Here is a 15129-nt window from a genome sequence, read left to right as displayed (position 1 = left end):
AGAGGTTTCACTTTCTCGGATATTTTCGCATTTTCTAACACAAGAAAGTTAGTCCCACTTTCGTTTTGGCTATAACTAGCGAAAACTTCAAACTAAAAGCTGTTGGTTTACAAAATTTTGCCCACTATATTATTATTATTAAAATAAAATAATAAACACGAAATAAATGCGTAAGTAAAAGGTTTTACTTACGCATTTATTTCGTGTTTATTATTTTATTTTAATTATACGCGTAAGGAGTTTCCAAAATATTGTTTTTTATTATTATTATTATGGAAGGGAAGCTAATTGTTTGTAAAATCGTATGATCTACAATAATATTTCCATAATAGATATATAACTTACATTAGGATTAACAAATGATTCAATTCTTGAAAATGTAAAGATAACACGTTCTATTATGTTACAAAAATACTTTAATCTTCTAAAAATCTTTTCTCTTTCCATTAAATATATTGTCTGAAAGCCCATACAATCAGAAAATCGGAGATGGGCATTATTTGAATAAAACTTCATCTATTTTAATAATTAACTGTCTGTTCTTTTATTTGACCATTATTATTATTATAGTAGGATAAATATTACATTGTTCGATAGTATATTTTTTCGAAAGGTTATCTAGTAGACACTTTAATAGGGTTTTCATAACTGAACTACCGATGAAAAAAAATTACCAAACGTTTAATGATCCGGAGGAAGCAGAACTAGAGGTTTTTTGTAATTCTACGTTTCTATTAGGTATGGGTGTATTAACAAATCATCAAGTCACATGCACCCAATCTGTATCCGCTATCTTGCACACAGCCTTAGCAAGGGTGTCATTACCATAGATATAAGAAATGTATATAAAGGTCTAGATAAATTTCGGGGCGTCTAAGCCTAACATAAAATACGGAATTGACACCTAGCAGACACCGAGGAAGGCACGTGACCAAGAGCGCGAGCTCTCTTAGCATTTTAGTACTAAGTGCTTGACCTTTCCGTAGGCCGTAGTCTTTAGACACCATCTGTTGGTGACTTTTAGTATAATTTTTAAGCACGAGACAACGGCTCTCGCGACGATAGCACGAGCTTCCTTACCGATAGATAGCGCCTTATAAGGATAGCTTGCAGAAATTACGCGTTTCTGCTAGCTGTCACCTCCGTATTCACTCCCTTTGAAATATTTTATCTAGACCTTTATATACGTTTCATATATCTATGGGTATACCTTCTAATCTTTAAAATAACATTGTTATGTCCCCCTATTTCTTGTATTTGACATCAAACTTTCCATAAACTTTATTAAGGTGGTGCCTTGGGTATTAGCCTAGCTGATTATTATTATTATTTATTATTATTAATCTATATTGTGGAATAGAAATTTTGAAATATAGTCAATGTTTTGTTGTTCAGCCATCTCAAATAACTATTCTTAATGACCAATTAATAACATTTATTTATTTTCGATTTTGCATTTGTAAACTAATTTATTTCTGATATTTAAGGACTTGTACCATGTAGTTTTAGCTTATAAACTTATGGTTTCAGGCTATGCCTTTAGCAGCTCTAAATTGGAAAATAAAAATTAAAAATTAAATATATTCGTGTATCTATTTATTATATTATTTTTAAGTTTCTTTGAATAAATGAATTTTTACATTATAAATAAAAATTAGAAAGCCTTGTCATAAATAATTAGTAGAACTAATAGATAACTAGTAGATAGGAATCGCTAACTTTTTTATCACCCCAAAAATATAGTCCGAGAGTAGGGATCGCAGTAGGTTTTTAAATATTTATCATCCCAAAAATACTACTAGTCCGAGAGTAGGGATTTCGGAGAAATGGGAATTCGGAGAAACGGTCTTTCGGAGATATGGGAATTCGGAGATATGAGGCCGACCCGATTGAACCGCAATTTCATTTTCAACTTTCAAGGGTCACCACCAGGGTGACCAGGCGGAAAAAGTAAACAAAGAAATTTTCTTTAGCGGACTAAGCGGAGGCAAGTGGTGATCGATTTTGGTCAAATAGTGCTACTAGTATATCGCTGTCAAAGAAATCTTTCGTCAGATAATTGCAATTAGAAACTTAATAAAATTAAAGTCCAAAAATAAAGTAGAGGGTAATTCCTTGTAAAATGGCTACCACAAATAAACTCAGCACTCTATGGATTGGCGATGTAAGTGACAAGCCTTTGCTAAATATAACAGGGCGTCTTCTTGAAGAGAGCCAAATAGAAAAAGGGTTTCTCATTTCCTATCCTTTCCTTAAAAAAATGCTTACAAGCCTGACAATTTTTTAATGTACTTTTAATAGTTGGAACCATATATGGATGAAACTTTTCTGAAACATTCGTTTACTTTAATGGGAGAAAATTTATTAACTGCGAAAGTGATTAGGAACCGATTCACGGGGTAATATTTTTAACATTTTATTATCATTGACTGGAAACTAATAGAAAGAATATATTTTTCAGTGGAATGATGGGTTATGGTTTCTTGGATTTTGGTGATGAATCTACATCATTACGCGTTTTACATCGTTGTAATGGAAAAGTCATACCCAATGCCTCCCCAGTAACGATGATTATTAAATTGTTATGGAAACTTAAATACCTAAATTCTATTTCCATTATAGCCAAAACGATTCAAACTAAATCACGCTACCTATGGAAAAGAAGTTCCTGGGATGTAAGCCATCTAATATTGTTTCAGTGTTGTCCAGTATAACACAGATTGTCATACATATTTTATCAGTTATTAAATCCCCTCAAAAAATGATAAATTTCTAACATTTAGACGAGAATGGTCTTTATTTGTTGGAGATTTATCAGAAGATGTAGATGATTTAGCTTTGTTCGTTGCTTTTTCTACTCGTTACCCATCAGTAAAAGCAGCCAAAGGTAATTCGAACCAGTAGTGCATCCCTTTCTTTGATGGGTTTTTTTTTCTAAAAGCCACTGTCCGTACTTTTTCAGTCGTTTTGGATCAAAATGGTGTTAGTAAAGGCTACGGGTTTGTCAGGTTCTTCAGTGAGTCTGAATACAATTCCTCGCTGATAGAGGTCCAGAATACGGTTTTTGTGGGGAACAAGCCCGTTCGCGTCAGCATTGCTACACCCAAAAGGTCTTATTCCGCTATTACCAAATAGCCTTTTTTTTGTAAAGAGAGGAATATTGGGGAAGGGAGCTGCAGCCTAATTATTCCTATTATCATTGATACTATCTCCTCCCTTGCAGTCGTTTGACTACCACCACCACTACTCTGCCTGAAACTGTGACCAACACAGTCATTAGTTCAGTTACATCTGGTGGTTCTGCCACATCCGCAGCCGCCGTTCAACAAACAGCTCAACAATATTACCAACAGTACGGCTATGATTATTCTAGCTATTACCAGGCATATTATCAACAACAGCAGCAGCAGCAACAACAACAACAGCAGCAGTATTACGGTTACAGTTACGACCCATCAACATATTATGATTATGCTCAACAAATGCAATCGGTAAATTGGCTTATCCTACTAATTGAAATATCAAAAGTAAATAATATATCTTAAAAGAGAAGTATCCACCTTCCTAAATACCTGCTTATGTTATTTGCTGGAAGTATGAATCTATGCAGGCTGATTTTACAAAATAAGTAAATTTCCTACTGAGTTTAATATTTACATTTTACATCATTAGACTTGGGTAATAGAGTAATGGTACTGTGAAATCCTAGTATGTCACCCATGCTCTTTAATATAGATAAAAAAGCCTGCAGAGGAACATGTTGCAATTTAGTGTTTTAGATGGATACTTCTCTTGTAAGAGATATTAAAAACTTGTGGTATGTAATTACTCCTAAACAGTATTATGATACAAGCAATTACGAAATTCCTGAAATGCCAGTGGTTGAAACAAAAGTTGTACAGGATAATGTTTTGGAAGGTAATATTTGTACAAATACCCATTAATCGATGTTTTTTTTTTTATGATGATCTATCTTTTAGAGCATGATGCTCCTTTAGATATAGAACAGTTAAATGCAGATGCTATGGCACGAAATGAAGTAAATACTTTCATCATTTTGCATTTAAATTATTAATTATTAACATTATATGTCTTTTAGGATGCTTATGTAGCACTGGATACTTCGAGATGGTTACCTGTTGATGGATTAAACCCCCCCATGGTAACAGTCAAATATTGAACTGACCAAATTGTAAAAATTTTTGAAAAAATAAACTTTTGTTTCCTATATTTTTTTATTGTAACTTGATAGTATTTTTTACACCCCTGCTACAACACTAGAAACTGATAGTTTTAAACCCACTTTTGTATAATTCAACGTTATTTGCAATACGCGACAAATCTTTTAACTTAATGCTTCAATAGGACTAAAACAGTTTATACCTTTAATCGTGCATAGATATTGCAGTACTATAGCACCAATTTCTCTATCGAAATCTGAGTTATGGAATGTGAGAAGTGTTAACGCGTGGTGTGTAGATGGCACGATCCATTCTCGGATTTTCAGTCAATTAAGATTTTCACGATAAACAGTATTAATAATTTGAAACGCATCCTTTTTGTATTATACATATAATATATTACATTATTTCTGTACATTAGACGGACTTTTTAGCGCAGATCGTAACTTTTAATATATCCCAAACTTATCTTTAAAAAGATAAGGATTTGATTTCGTGACTAGGGATGGATATAGATTACAAAATGAAAAAAGAATCGGACATGACGATCTGACCAGCCAATTTAACTAGACCCCTTCCCATCAGCATTGGGGAAAATACTTTTCTTTCTCAGTTCATATAGTATCGGTTCCTCTAATATTACTAAAAATACTACACACCTATTTGATTGATTGAGTTTGAGTTATGTTGAAGGCTGGCCCAATACGTTGGAAGAAACGTCTTAAGACAACTCGTAATTCTGGTTTTAGATCCAGGCAAATCATCTCGCACAAGAATGGATAATATACACACGCATGTGCTCGAAACTTTAATGAAAAAAGGATTATTATAAATAATTTTAATTCCTTGTTAACCTTTTTAATTACCCTATCATCGTCAAGTTTATGAATGCGAGTTAAAAACAGCAGCAACAAATTAGACCAAGATTCACGGTGATTTTCAGCTGTTAAACTGAGATAATATTCCAAGGCATCTCGGCAAACACTTAGAAAATGAAGTCAATAAAATCATTGGCGACATAAATAATATCTAATAGTCATCAGCAAAAACAGATATGAGATTACTAAAACTATTGATATCTATTTTAATTTTCTTATCAGTTACTGCAATCTTAAAATTGTTTAAAAAGCTAAATTCAATTAAGCAATTTATAGCACACCCAAAAATTTCCAAAATCATAGTACAAATAATGAAGAAACTGTATTAAGTCAAATACAATCCAAAATTTGCTAATTTTACCATTTTTTTTATATAAATAGAGTAATATCGCTTTGTAGCTTTGGCTGCCGTTTTGAGGGCAGTTTTTTATCTATAGGAAAAAGCATGGGTGACGTTGACATATGTCACGCCCATATTACTCTATAATGGAATTTCTAATAAATATCTTGGAAATCTTCATGAAGTTTATCAACCAAAATCTAACTGACATGGAGTAGAAAAATAGCGTTGGTGGCACATAATACAGCAGAGGGGAAGTATAATTTTTTGGGTTTTGTTTACTATAACCGTAAAAAGGCAACATAGTACCGGTATCAGTTAAGCCTCAAAATTGGTGTTGGAATTGGTCAAATAAAGATAGTGGACAACACTAATATTTATAATAATCTATAAAATAAAGGAAAGATGGTAATATTTACCTTATTAATTTTTTCTGCACTGCACCCCACGCATCCTGCCTAGATTCATCAGAGTACATTCGATACAAGACTCTAAGGCTACACGCTAAGCTTTGAGCTTCTTGGGTTAATAAATTAGGTTTGACATTCCCATGAAACCCTAAAAAAAAAGATATTTAATAACCGTGATTACATGTATCCCTCTACCACGGCTTTAAATTTATTTTTACTGAAAGGGGACATAATTACCAGCTTTCCATAGCATGTTTCGTTGCTCGTGGCTCGAATTGAAGGCAGTTGAAAATCTATGGGATTTCAGAAGGCAATCCACCAACTGCAACAATTGCTCGGAACTTAGATAGGGATACATTCCTTGCTCTTCTTGCTGTTGACTGTCGTGCAACCGACCATTATCAGAACTATGATGAATATCAGCCTTACCAAAGAGATAAATGCTATAGCTCTCTTTTATTTTAAATCATATGCTCAAAGCTGCAACTTACCTGAGCAGAAGCTAAATTTTCTGCATCTTCTTTTTTACTAGTAGCTGGAAAGAATATGATGTTGTCGATAGTTTGAATAAGTTCCAATTGCACTATGCATTTAATCTTTAATGAAGCAAAGAGCTTTTCATCTTGCGATTCATTCTGATTATCTTCAAATTCTTTAGTTGAATTCATCATAATTTCCGTGTTCTTGATAGCCTCATCATTGGTTGGTGGCGGTGGTTTTATGATATTAGGCTTTTGTTCTTTCGTAGAGGGTTTCCAGCCTAGTAATCTGAAACATAATTTGAAGTGGTTATTTCAGACAAGAATAGAAAAAAAAATGAAGTAAATTATGCTTACAGTTCCGGAACTGTGCTTTCAAAAATACTAAGCATACAGTTGCATGTTTTTGTCCAAGTTTCATTGTTGAATTTCACGCCATTGGATATGACAAAATTTTCAAGACAATTTGTACCTGACCTGGCTAGTTGTTCATTATCTTGCTGAACACACCACTGTAGTTGGACATAAAGCTCGTCTAATAATAAATTACCCAATACATCGTAATATTGAGTAAATACATCAACAATTGCATATAGAGTATGGTTGCACGTTGTGGTCATCCATTCAGCTTTCTATTTCAAAAAAAGAATCTCTTTAATAAGAAATCTATTTACTTTTAAAATAAAATTTTTCCACCACAAAACTATAGAACTATTCACTATAAATGTTTCGTGCAGCCATATAAACTTCGTGCAAATATATGTATTTGAGACAATTCAAATTCTTTATTCCTTATTACTTTCATAGGTCATTGATTAACACTTTCGTAGTAAAAATTAATACTACAAACACCAAAAACACCCTATAAAAATACGGGCAATATACACTGACCTCAGTCAGTTGTTCCTGTAAATCAACTCCCTGTACACCAAAATAAACGATTTTTGGCAAAATAATAAACAAAAAAGTGCATGATAGTACTAATACTATAGTGACTAAAAGCATAATCTTGAAAAAATTTAATTAAAAAATATTTTACGTAAAAGCCAACCCCATTTGCAATAATGTTGCAATTAGAAAAAATGAATTCTCACCTCCAATTGCTGCTCAGGAAGTTTCATATTGTCAAATATTCTGAAGATGATTTGAAAGAGATCAGTCCACCAATTTTGTTGGAACTGATTTCCATAAGTTTTTATGACTTCAAACATTACGGTCAAAGCTCTAGAAAAATTATGATTTATTCAACCCTCTAAGACGAAATAAAAAAGATCTTACCTTGTTCTTACATCCAGTTTGCATCGACTCACGATACAAGAAAGTTCAAAAAGAATAGGAAACCAGCCACGGACCCAAACCCTATCATCTTCAGATACACTTTGATCTTCAATATTGTGGTCTCGGAATAACTGAAATGATGGAATTTACATAAACATAGATATTGCTTTATTTCTAAAAAAATCATACTTTAGGCTGTTCAGCAACATATTTGGCACATTGTCTAATAAGACGAATGGCTTCCATACTGGTATCAGGAAAAGCAGCGTTGCAGGCAAACTCTGATAAGCACTTGACTGCATCTTGAAAGGAATCGATCAGAGAATGAAAATGCTTCTCGTAAATTTGAGTGATAATTTTGCCCGTAGTTTGAAAAGCCAATTCAACAATGCTTTCATCGTGATCAGATGCAGCCAAATGGAAGACACTGAAGATATTCTTCCAGCCAGACTTAATATTAGCGGATTGAGAGTTGACCATCTGGGCAACACAACGAACAACCATATCTCTTATCGTAGGTGATCTAAATTTAAATTCAGAGTTTAAGCCACGCAGAAAAGAACATAAGAAATACTGGGCTTTACCTGTTTCTTTTAACTATGTGTTCAAAAGGTCTCAAGAAATCTTTCTGGAATCTAAAGTTGGAAAACTCTCCCTTTTCAATGAACTTCATTGAGAGTTGTCTTAGAGAATCAACCGCGAAAAAGGCCACTTCTTCGCTGGGACTGCAGCCAACCTTGTTGAAATGATCACCAAGCACTTGCCATATTCTTGACCACTGAAGCCTAATACGGCCCATATTATAGTAGGATATTTCAACTATTTTCTGGAGACTAAACATGCGTGGGTGGGTAGGATTGGCTAATTCCTCTAGAGAAACTTGACATAGTGCATGAACAAAGTCAACAATTGCATCACCATCAAGGCGAGTTGAGCCAGTAAAAATCCTGGTAAATGAATTTCAAAAATTAACTTTTATTTAACACAAATAATTATTTTATCTAATTACCTGTCCACAGCTACTACTACACTCTGGGAGCTAGTTTCACCCATTGACTCTTGCAAACTCGCAATTTTCTTTTGATCAATCGGCAACCCAACTCTTGTCACTGACGAGTAAAGAAGTTTTTAGTCATAAGGATTTAGTTGAATCTGTGATACAACTAATGAGCTGAGTGAGACTCGGAGTTATCTTATTCTTGGACTCTGTCAAATTTAAACCAAATCGTCGAGAAATTTCTCCAGTTATAGCACAATTTTCCAAGATGGGGTAGGTTTTCAATAAAATAAGAATAGTTCTATCTGCTGGGTGTAACCAACCAACACAAAATCTGAGCAAAATGGTAATCAAAATGTTCCTGTACTCACTAACTGACTTAGATTTTACAGCCTGCTTAGCTAAATAGCTAGCTCACTCAGTCAGACAAGAAAATTAACCTTTACATTCAGCAGGATCAATCAAAAGTCCTCCTCCTTCATTATGATTAGCTTGTCCAGAGCTTAGGTACCGAGGTTTAACTCCTGTTCCTATTAACTGGGCTAGCTCCAGTTGTGATATACAGCGTAATATCTTTCGTAAAAGAAAAATTATCAAGCAAAATTCCCCTATTTCACTTTAAAATAATTTAATTCCTTCACCTCTAGCCATGACCTTCCAAGATAGTTTCCATCCGTGTGGGCAACGGTAATGAGGGTCTTGATAGTATCAATGTTCTTGGCTTTCATTTCCGTTATGGGAGAGTTTGCAGTTAATAAAGTAAACCTTGCCAAAGCTTGAACATAAGCATCTCTCTCCAACTACAACAAACCATAAAGTCTTAAGTTTTTGTACAAACAAAATGTTTTAAGTTTGATAATTACAGTCATATGGAAAATGCACGCAATACGGATTGCACATCGAATTCCATCCAAACATAAAGTTGCCACTTCGGGATCATCACAGTCTTGCAAGCCAACACTGAATGCTGCTAAAAATGGAGTCCAAGCCATCTAAGGTAATATTAAAATTTTAGATCATCCAATGTCGAAAGAAAGTTTTTAAAATTACAAAAATCCTACAAACCTTGAACATGGGCCTGACATGTTGCAAGTGTTTGGCAGAAGTGAAGGGAGCTTTAACGTGGCTTACACTTTCCATAAGAACCTTTGCTGTAGAAGCCATTTGTTCCATTTCCAGATTATAAAGAAGTCTCCGCTGCTTTTCACTAGATACACTTGGTTTACCAGCCATCTTGCTGCCAGTGGTCATTTTCATTTTAATTTCATTTCCAGCAATTTCATCATAAACACTGGAGAGATATTCTTCAGGTAAGTCTTTGCTGTCGTTGATACCTCGGTTCATTCGAATATATTGCTCTTTGGTCATTTTACTCTTCACTTGTGCGCTGTGAAGGTCAGTTGTCAACATAATAATCGAATAAGCTAAGACGTAAGCAGTGTCAGCGCTGGCAAAAACGCTGTTGCTACAGTTTAATATAAAATTGTTTTATTTTCAACTCCTAAAAATATTAAACAAAAATTAATTCACCCTACTTTGGGTTCGTTTCACAATATCTAGATGCGAATTTTTCCATAAGTCTGTCAATTTTCTGGGCTTCACCCGGAAGCCTGAAACCTTCCAACAACATCCGAAGAGCAGACACAAAGTCTTTTCCAGCAAAATTCATCTGATCTACATAAGCGTACATGACTTCTTTGTTTAACCTGGTAAAAATATTAAACAATTGTAGAAAATATTAAAAAAAATGTACCCAAAACTTTATTACTTTTCATTTTCTCCAAGAAAATCACCAATTTGATTCTGTGTAATTAAAAAAAATATTTATTTTAATATTTACAAATATCTCATATATAAACTTTCATTACTTTGTCCAATCTCTCATCCATATGGAAAAATTCAGCAATGTCCCACGGAGTATTAGTTAGTAAATTTGCTTGTTGTAAAAATGCCAAACCTCTCCGTGGTTTTCGGTTAAAACTATTAATAAATTGGGAGTTAAACAAGATATTTAAAATAATTTGATTAATTTACAGCTCAATTCCATGCTCCATGATGTCTTTCTGTTGCTTTAAGACTTCAAACTGTTCGGGATTATCAACACCAGCCAAATGACTACTACTTCCAGCGGAATTCAACGAATTTGAACTTCCATAACTCCCAACAGCCGAAGTAGATGATGCGGCTGATTTACTGGATTCACTGTCCTCAATAAGTTCACGATGATGCTCAGAACCTAACATTAAATAAACATTGTATGCAAATTAGAGTGGCTGATTATTTTGTGTTCCTAGGCACAATTTTAATATGAGGCACTTTTAAATTTGTATTTTTTTAAATTTCTTTGCTATGTAATTTTTAGGCTCATCAAGATGAAAAGACCTTATTGCGCACTCCCCCCCCCCTCATTTAACTTTATTCACAAATAAATTACCTAAGTTGGCTTGCTGATTAGGATTTACGTAGAGGTCCTTGCTCCATTCGACCATGCATTTCAAAATGGAAACCAAACATTCTAAGCCCTTAATTCTCATGGATTTTTGATTAGCAGTTGCTCCTAAATCCATTACTTGTCTTCCCTGAGCTATTTTGGATAAGTCATTGACCAATCTTTCAAATATATTTGCAGCGGCCAAATCACAATCATAATTAACATATATATCAACTACACTTTGAGCATCTAGAATAAAACAAAGTTAAAGTTTAAATTGTCTTAATAATATTTTTCTTCTCTTACCCGCACAAATTCGCGTTAATGCCTGTATAACCATCCACTTGTGTTCAAAACTACTGCTTGTTGTTTCCAATATGGATAAAAATATTTCTTTAAAAAATACCTGTAAAGGATTATTGAAATTAAATAAATTTATCAAGAACTTTTACAAGTAATTAAGACACAGGTTTTTTTATTTACTTCAATTTGCATTTTTAAGTGAGTTTTAAAATTTTGCAGCAAGGCCAAGAATATGTGTAAAGAAAGCTCAAAGACTTCAGGAACTGAAGAAACACCATTTTTCGATAGAGCAACGCAAAGGTACTGCTTTATGGCATTTATAAACATTTCGTTTGAATGAAAAACTGGTCCAGCATTTTGTAAGATGGAAAGAAGCAATTGCAGTGATAGAATCTTCGAACGTAACTCATGAGATCTAATAAAAATATTTAATATAAGCCCTAGGTGATAATTTAATATCAGTAACTTATCATTTACTTTGGATCAGGATGTCCATCAGGAAGCGGTTTCATACTGAGTTTACAAAGGGAACGGAAAACGAGAAAAGCATCTTTTTGGAGAATATGAGAAAATCTAGCGTGAATTGGTTCCCCATCTTTTTCTAGGCTTTCTTGAGAAGGAATTCTAGTTAGTGATGATGAAGAAAAATCATCGTGGGAAGGTTCTGTGCTTTTTCCTTTCCCCAAACTGGGACTCGGAGATTGGGGGTGTTCTCCTAAGGAGCTTCTTTCCGAGTGATCTGTAATAAATTGGAATGAATCTGAAATGTAAATTTAACTAAAAATAAAAAAATTCTTACCACTAACAACTCTATCTACTATTTCCTGTAAGACTGAAGCTACGACAATATCCTCCGAAGAATGTGGTAGTCTTTCACATCCTTCCCTGTTAAAAGTTACCGAACTCCTATTCTGGTGATGGGAATAGTCCACATTATCACAGCGTGTATCTAAACTTTCAGAATCAGACTACAGGGAAGAATTGCAATTGTAATTTAATATTAAATTTTTAATCGCATTATTTAACTAACTGAAGTTTGATTCCCAGAGTCAGGTAGAGAACTTCTACTCGGTAAACTATCTTTTATGGGACCATTCATCTCCATCTGAGGTTCTCCATCCTGCATAAAAAAAATATTTAACATACACATCCATTAAAATTTTAACGCACTAGAAACTTACAGCTTGAGCTTCCATTCGACTGAAGATAACATTCAACATTTGAGTTAAACTAGCATTAGCAGTAGTTTGGTTAATAAGATTACGGCTGGCTAAATAAATATTGTAACAGGTACGGACGGCCTGTAATATACTTCCTTCATGGACCTCGCAGACTTGAGAAGTGACTACAGTGAGCAGAGCCTAAAAATAAAAATATTCAAGACATTTTTTTAAACTCACTATTTCTTAGGCTACAAGTACTTTAATTATTTGAAGCTGAACTCCTTCATCTGTTGTTGGGCCATGGAAACACCCGCATATAGTCTCAACAATGTGGTCAATAAGTTGCCGATTTGTGTTGGTAGGGTCTGGAATGTTGCCCGTTAAATGCCCATATGCTATAAGTTTCTATAACATAACGAACCACAATAAGAACAACCTAACGCTCAAAGAATTATAATAATAAAAAATTATTACTTGAGTGCAATCCAACGCTGTTGTAACAATACGTGGTGTTCGAGATTGACAGGCTAACTCAAAAGGAAGAAAATATCTTTCAGCTTCTAAGTTTCCAGCTTTAGCTTTGGGTAAGGGTAATGCCGCAGAAGTACTATCTTCTTCTTCAGCACTAAAAGATAACTATTTACCAATACTGAAAATACTTAAATAATGAATCATAGAATTAAAACCATACGCATTTTTCTTGCTTGTTTTTCTGATTTCCTCTAGAGAATTCAATAAAAATTGTACAAATGTTTACACCTACTCTAGTTATTATCAAAGTTCTCGTTTAAAAGTTGGTTGGAATCGTAAATATTATTTACAAGGCGTAAGTAAATGCATCTTTATTATCTCTAGTATAATGAGTGCAGATATCTTATTCGTAAAATCTCTTGACTGTTCAATAATTGTTTTAAAGACAGAAGGTAAATCCATGATGAAGCAAATTTTTAGCAAAACACGTTGCTCATGATTAACAAAAATGTACATGTAAATTACCAATAAGCTATTAGGCTAAAATGGTTCCTGCTACAATCAATGGACATAACAAAATAAATCTTAATTTAAAATTTATAACACCATTGGAAACCAAATATTTAAAGTGATAAAATACGTGAATAGGTAGAATCTTGGATTACGAATATGTTACATATTCTTAATCCAAGGTAGAATAGTCCATAATGAAAAGGGACAAAAAAGCTAAGCCCTAAACAAATTTGAAGAAATTAAAATACTTACAAATAACTCTTACCAATAGGTTTGCTAGAAGACCTATTGGACTATTCTACCTATTCAGGTATATTATCACTCTTTGCAATGCAGTCCATAGGTGGTTCTTATTAACTTTGTAAATACTTAACCCCCCAATTGACAGGGGTGATTCAATATGTTTTTGTATCATCAATAATTACTTGAAATTAGGAGACCATAGCTATTGCAGTTTAAAAATATAAACGGAACTCTATTTACATTGATAAAAAAATGAAAAATTCCATACCCAAAGCAACTTCGCATGATCTCCTAAGCTGGGAATGATGTGATCGTTTAATATCGCGGTCATTGAGGATTTTCTCAAGAGCACGAGAAATAAACATTTCACCGGTGTTTACACTCTCTCGCATTATTATAAACTGTATAATTACGCATTCATAACCGGATATCCTCCGCTTTACGAAAGTGAAGTCGTTTCACTAACAAATTAAAATTAAAATTAAAAATTGGAAAAGAAACACGTCGCTCGCCTTTGCGGTATATCAGCCATGTTTAATTTAACACGTGTGACGTCAGGGGATTATAGGACCGGTGTTACGATACTACCGCCCCCTTAATGAACCGGGAAATTAAAATTTTTGGCGGTCGGTATGAATCGAGTATGAATAATTTTGTCAAAACCGGAACAATTTTCTGTTTGTACCGTATTATTCCTGTATATTAATAAAAACAAGATGGCACAGCTAAAATAGTAGCCTCTTCATCCTAGGATTCCTAGCACTCAACCAATCAACCACCCAAATAAAGGGTGGGGTTCATTTCTCCAACTGTTCATTTCTCCAACTGCTCATTTCTCCAACTACATATGCCACCGAAATTGTGGAGTTGAAGACTTGGTCGGAGTTATGGTTCTCTGACTCTACTCATAACCCCAACCAAGGAGTATAGGAAGGGAGGCGAAGTAGGAGGGATGAACGCGCCAGCATCCTTGTAAGAAGTTTAGCGCGCGCTCGGCGGGAAAATTTCGGAAAAATGGCGACAACACGTAGCGTAGCGGCCGCAATCTTGCCGCCATTTTTCCGAAATTTTCCCGCCGAGCGCGCGCTAAACTTCTTACAAGAATACTGGCGCGTTCCTCCCTCCTACTTCGCCTCCCTTCCTATCCTCCTTGCCCCAACTTCTGACAATTCTACGGCAGAGGTAAAACTCCTAATCAATGTAGGGGTTTCCAAGAGGAATTGCATTTTGGGGTACGACTTAAAGCACCCTTTTTGGGCGGTAGTTTTGAAATATGATGTGGCCGATGTGAACTATTTACGAAAAATATGCACAAGATTTTATATATTAAATACAAAATATTATAAAGAACGCTTCGTTTTAGTTTCTTTCAATCGAGAGATGGCGCAAATAGTAAATTTCAGAAAAAACTTACTAGCGGCCAGCCTTGGAAATTAAATCAT

At 34.2% G+C, this 15129-nt stretch overlaps 2 protein-coding genes across 6 annotated transcripts; one reads left to right on the top strand and one right to left on the bottom strand.

Annotated features, from left to right (window-relative positions):
- Positions 1–1940: 1940 nt before the first annotated feature.
- On the top strand, positions 1941–4230 carry LOC149934983 (tRNA selenocysteine 1-associated protein 1-like). 2 transcript variants are annotated; one of them, XM_090154190.1, is made up of 10 exons: positions 1941–2164; positions 2302–2399; positions 2462–2561; positions 2623–2675; positions 2784–2887; positions 2963–3110; positions 3224–3491; positions 3840–3918; positions 3981–4039; positions 4100–4230. In XM_090154190.1, exons 1-10 carry the CDS (start codon positions 2123–2125, stop codon positions 4178–4180), a joined length of 1032 nt encoding a protein of 343 aa, XP_090010316.1. In that variant the 5' UTR covers positions 1941–2122; the 3' UTR covers positions 4181–4230. The 2 variants fall into 2 exon arrangements, with proteins under 2 accessions (XP_090010316.1, XP_090010317.1); XM_090154191.1 differs by lacking the exon at positions 3840–3918 and having other exon boundaries at positions 1942–2164.
- Positions 4224–14211, bottom strand: Sec71 (ADP ribosylation factor guanine nucleotide exchange factor Sec71). Of its 4 annotated transcripts, none has more exons than XM_090154186.1 (31): positions 13956–14211; positions 13152–13182; positions 12935–13085; positions 12719–12865; positions 12479–12658; positions 12328–12417; positions 12097–12265; positions 11775–12036; positions 11478–11712; positions 11301–11400; positions 10998–11243; positions 10598–10799; positions 10432–10543; positions 10332–10366; positions 10099–10269; positions 9629–10028; positions 9427–9555; positions 9205–9363; positions 9004–9136; positions 8576–8675; positions 8151–8513; positions 7756–8089; positions 7567–7697; positions 7383–7512; positions 7180–7209; positions 6646–6920; positions 6301–6577; positions 6047–6233; positions 5819–5957; positions 5048–5165; positions 4224–4987 (listed from the first exon to the last, which is right to left on the bottom strand). In XM_090154186.1, exons 1-31 carry the CDS (start codon positions 14077–14079, stop codon positions 4841–4843), a joined length of 5307 nt encoding a protein of 1768 aa, XP_090010312.1. In that variant the 5' UTR covers positions 14080–14211; the 3' UTR covers positions 4224–4840. The 4 variants fall into 4 exon arrangements, with proteins under 4 accessions (XP_090010312.1, XP_090010313.1, XP_090010314.1 ...); XM_090154187.1 differs by having other exon boundaries at positions 9010–9136; XM_090154188.1 differs by lacking the exon at positions 7180–7209.
- Between the last annotated feature and the right edge of the window lie 918 nt (positions 14212–15129).

The sequence above is a fragment of the Leiobunum rupestre genome, chromosome 7 (genome assembly GCF_980474605.1).
Source record: "Leiobunum rupestre chromosome 7, qqLeiRupe1.1.hap1, whole genome shotgun sequence".
Lineage (NCBI taxonomy): Eukaryota > Metazoa > Arthropoda > Arachnida > Opiliones > Sclerosomatidae > Leiobunum > Leiobunum rupestre.
Note: the sequence above shows the minus strand (reverse complement) of the source record. Positions and strands in the feature narration are given on the sequence as shown.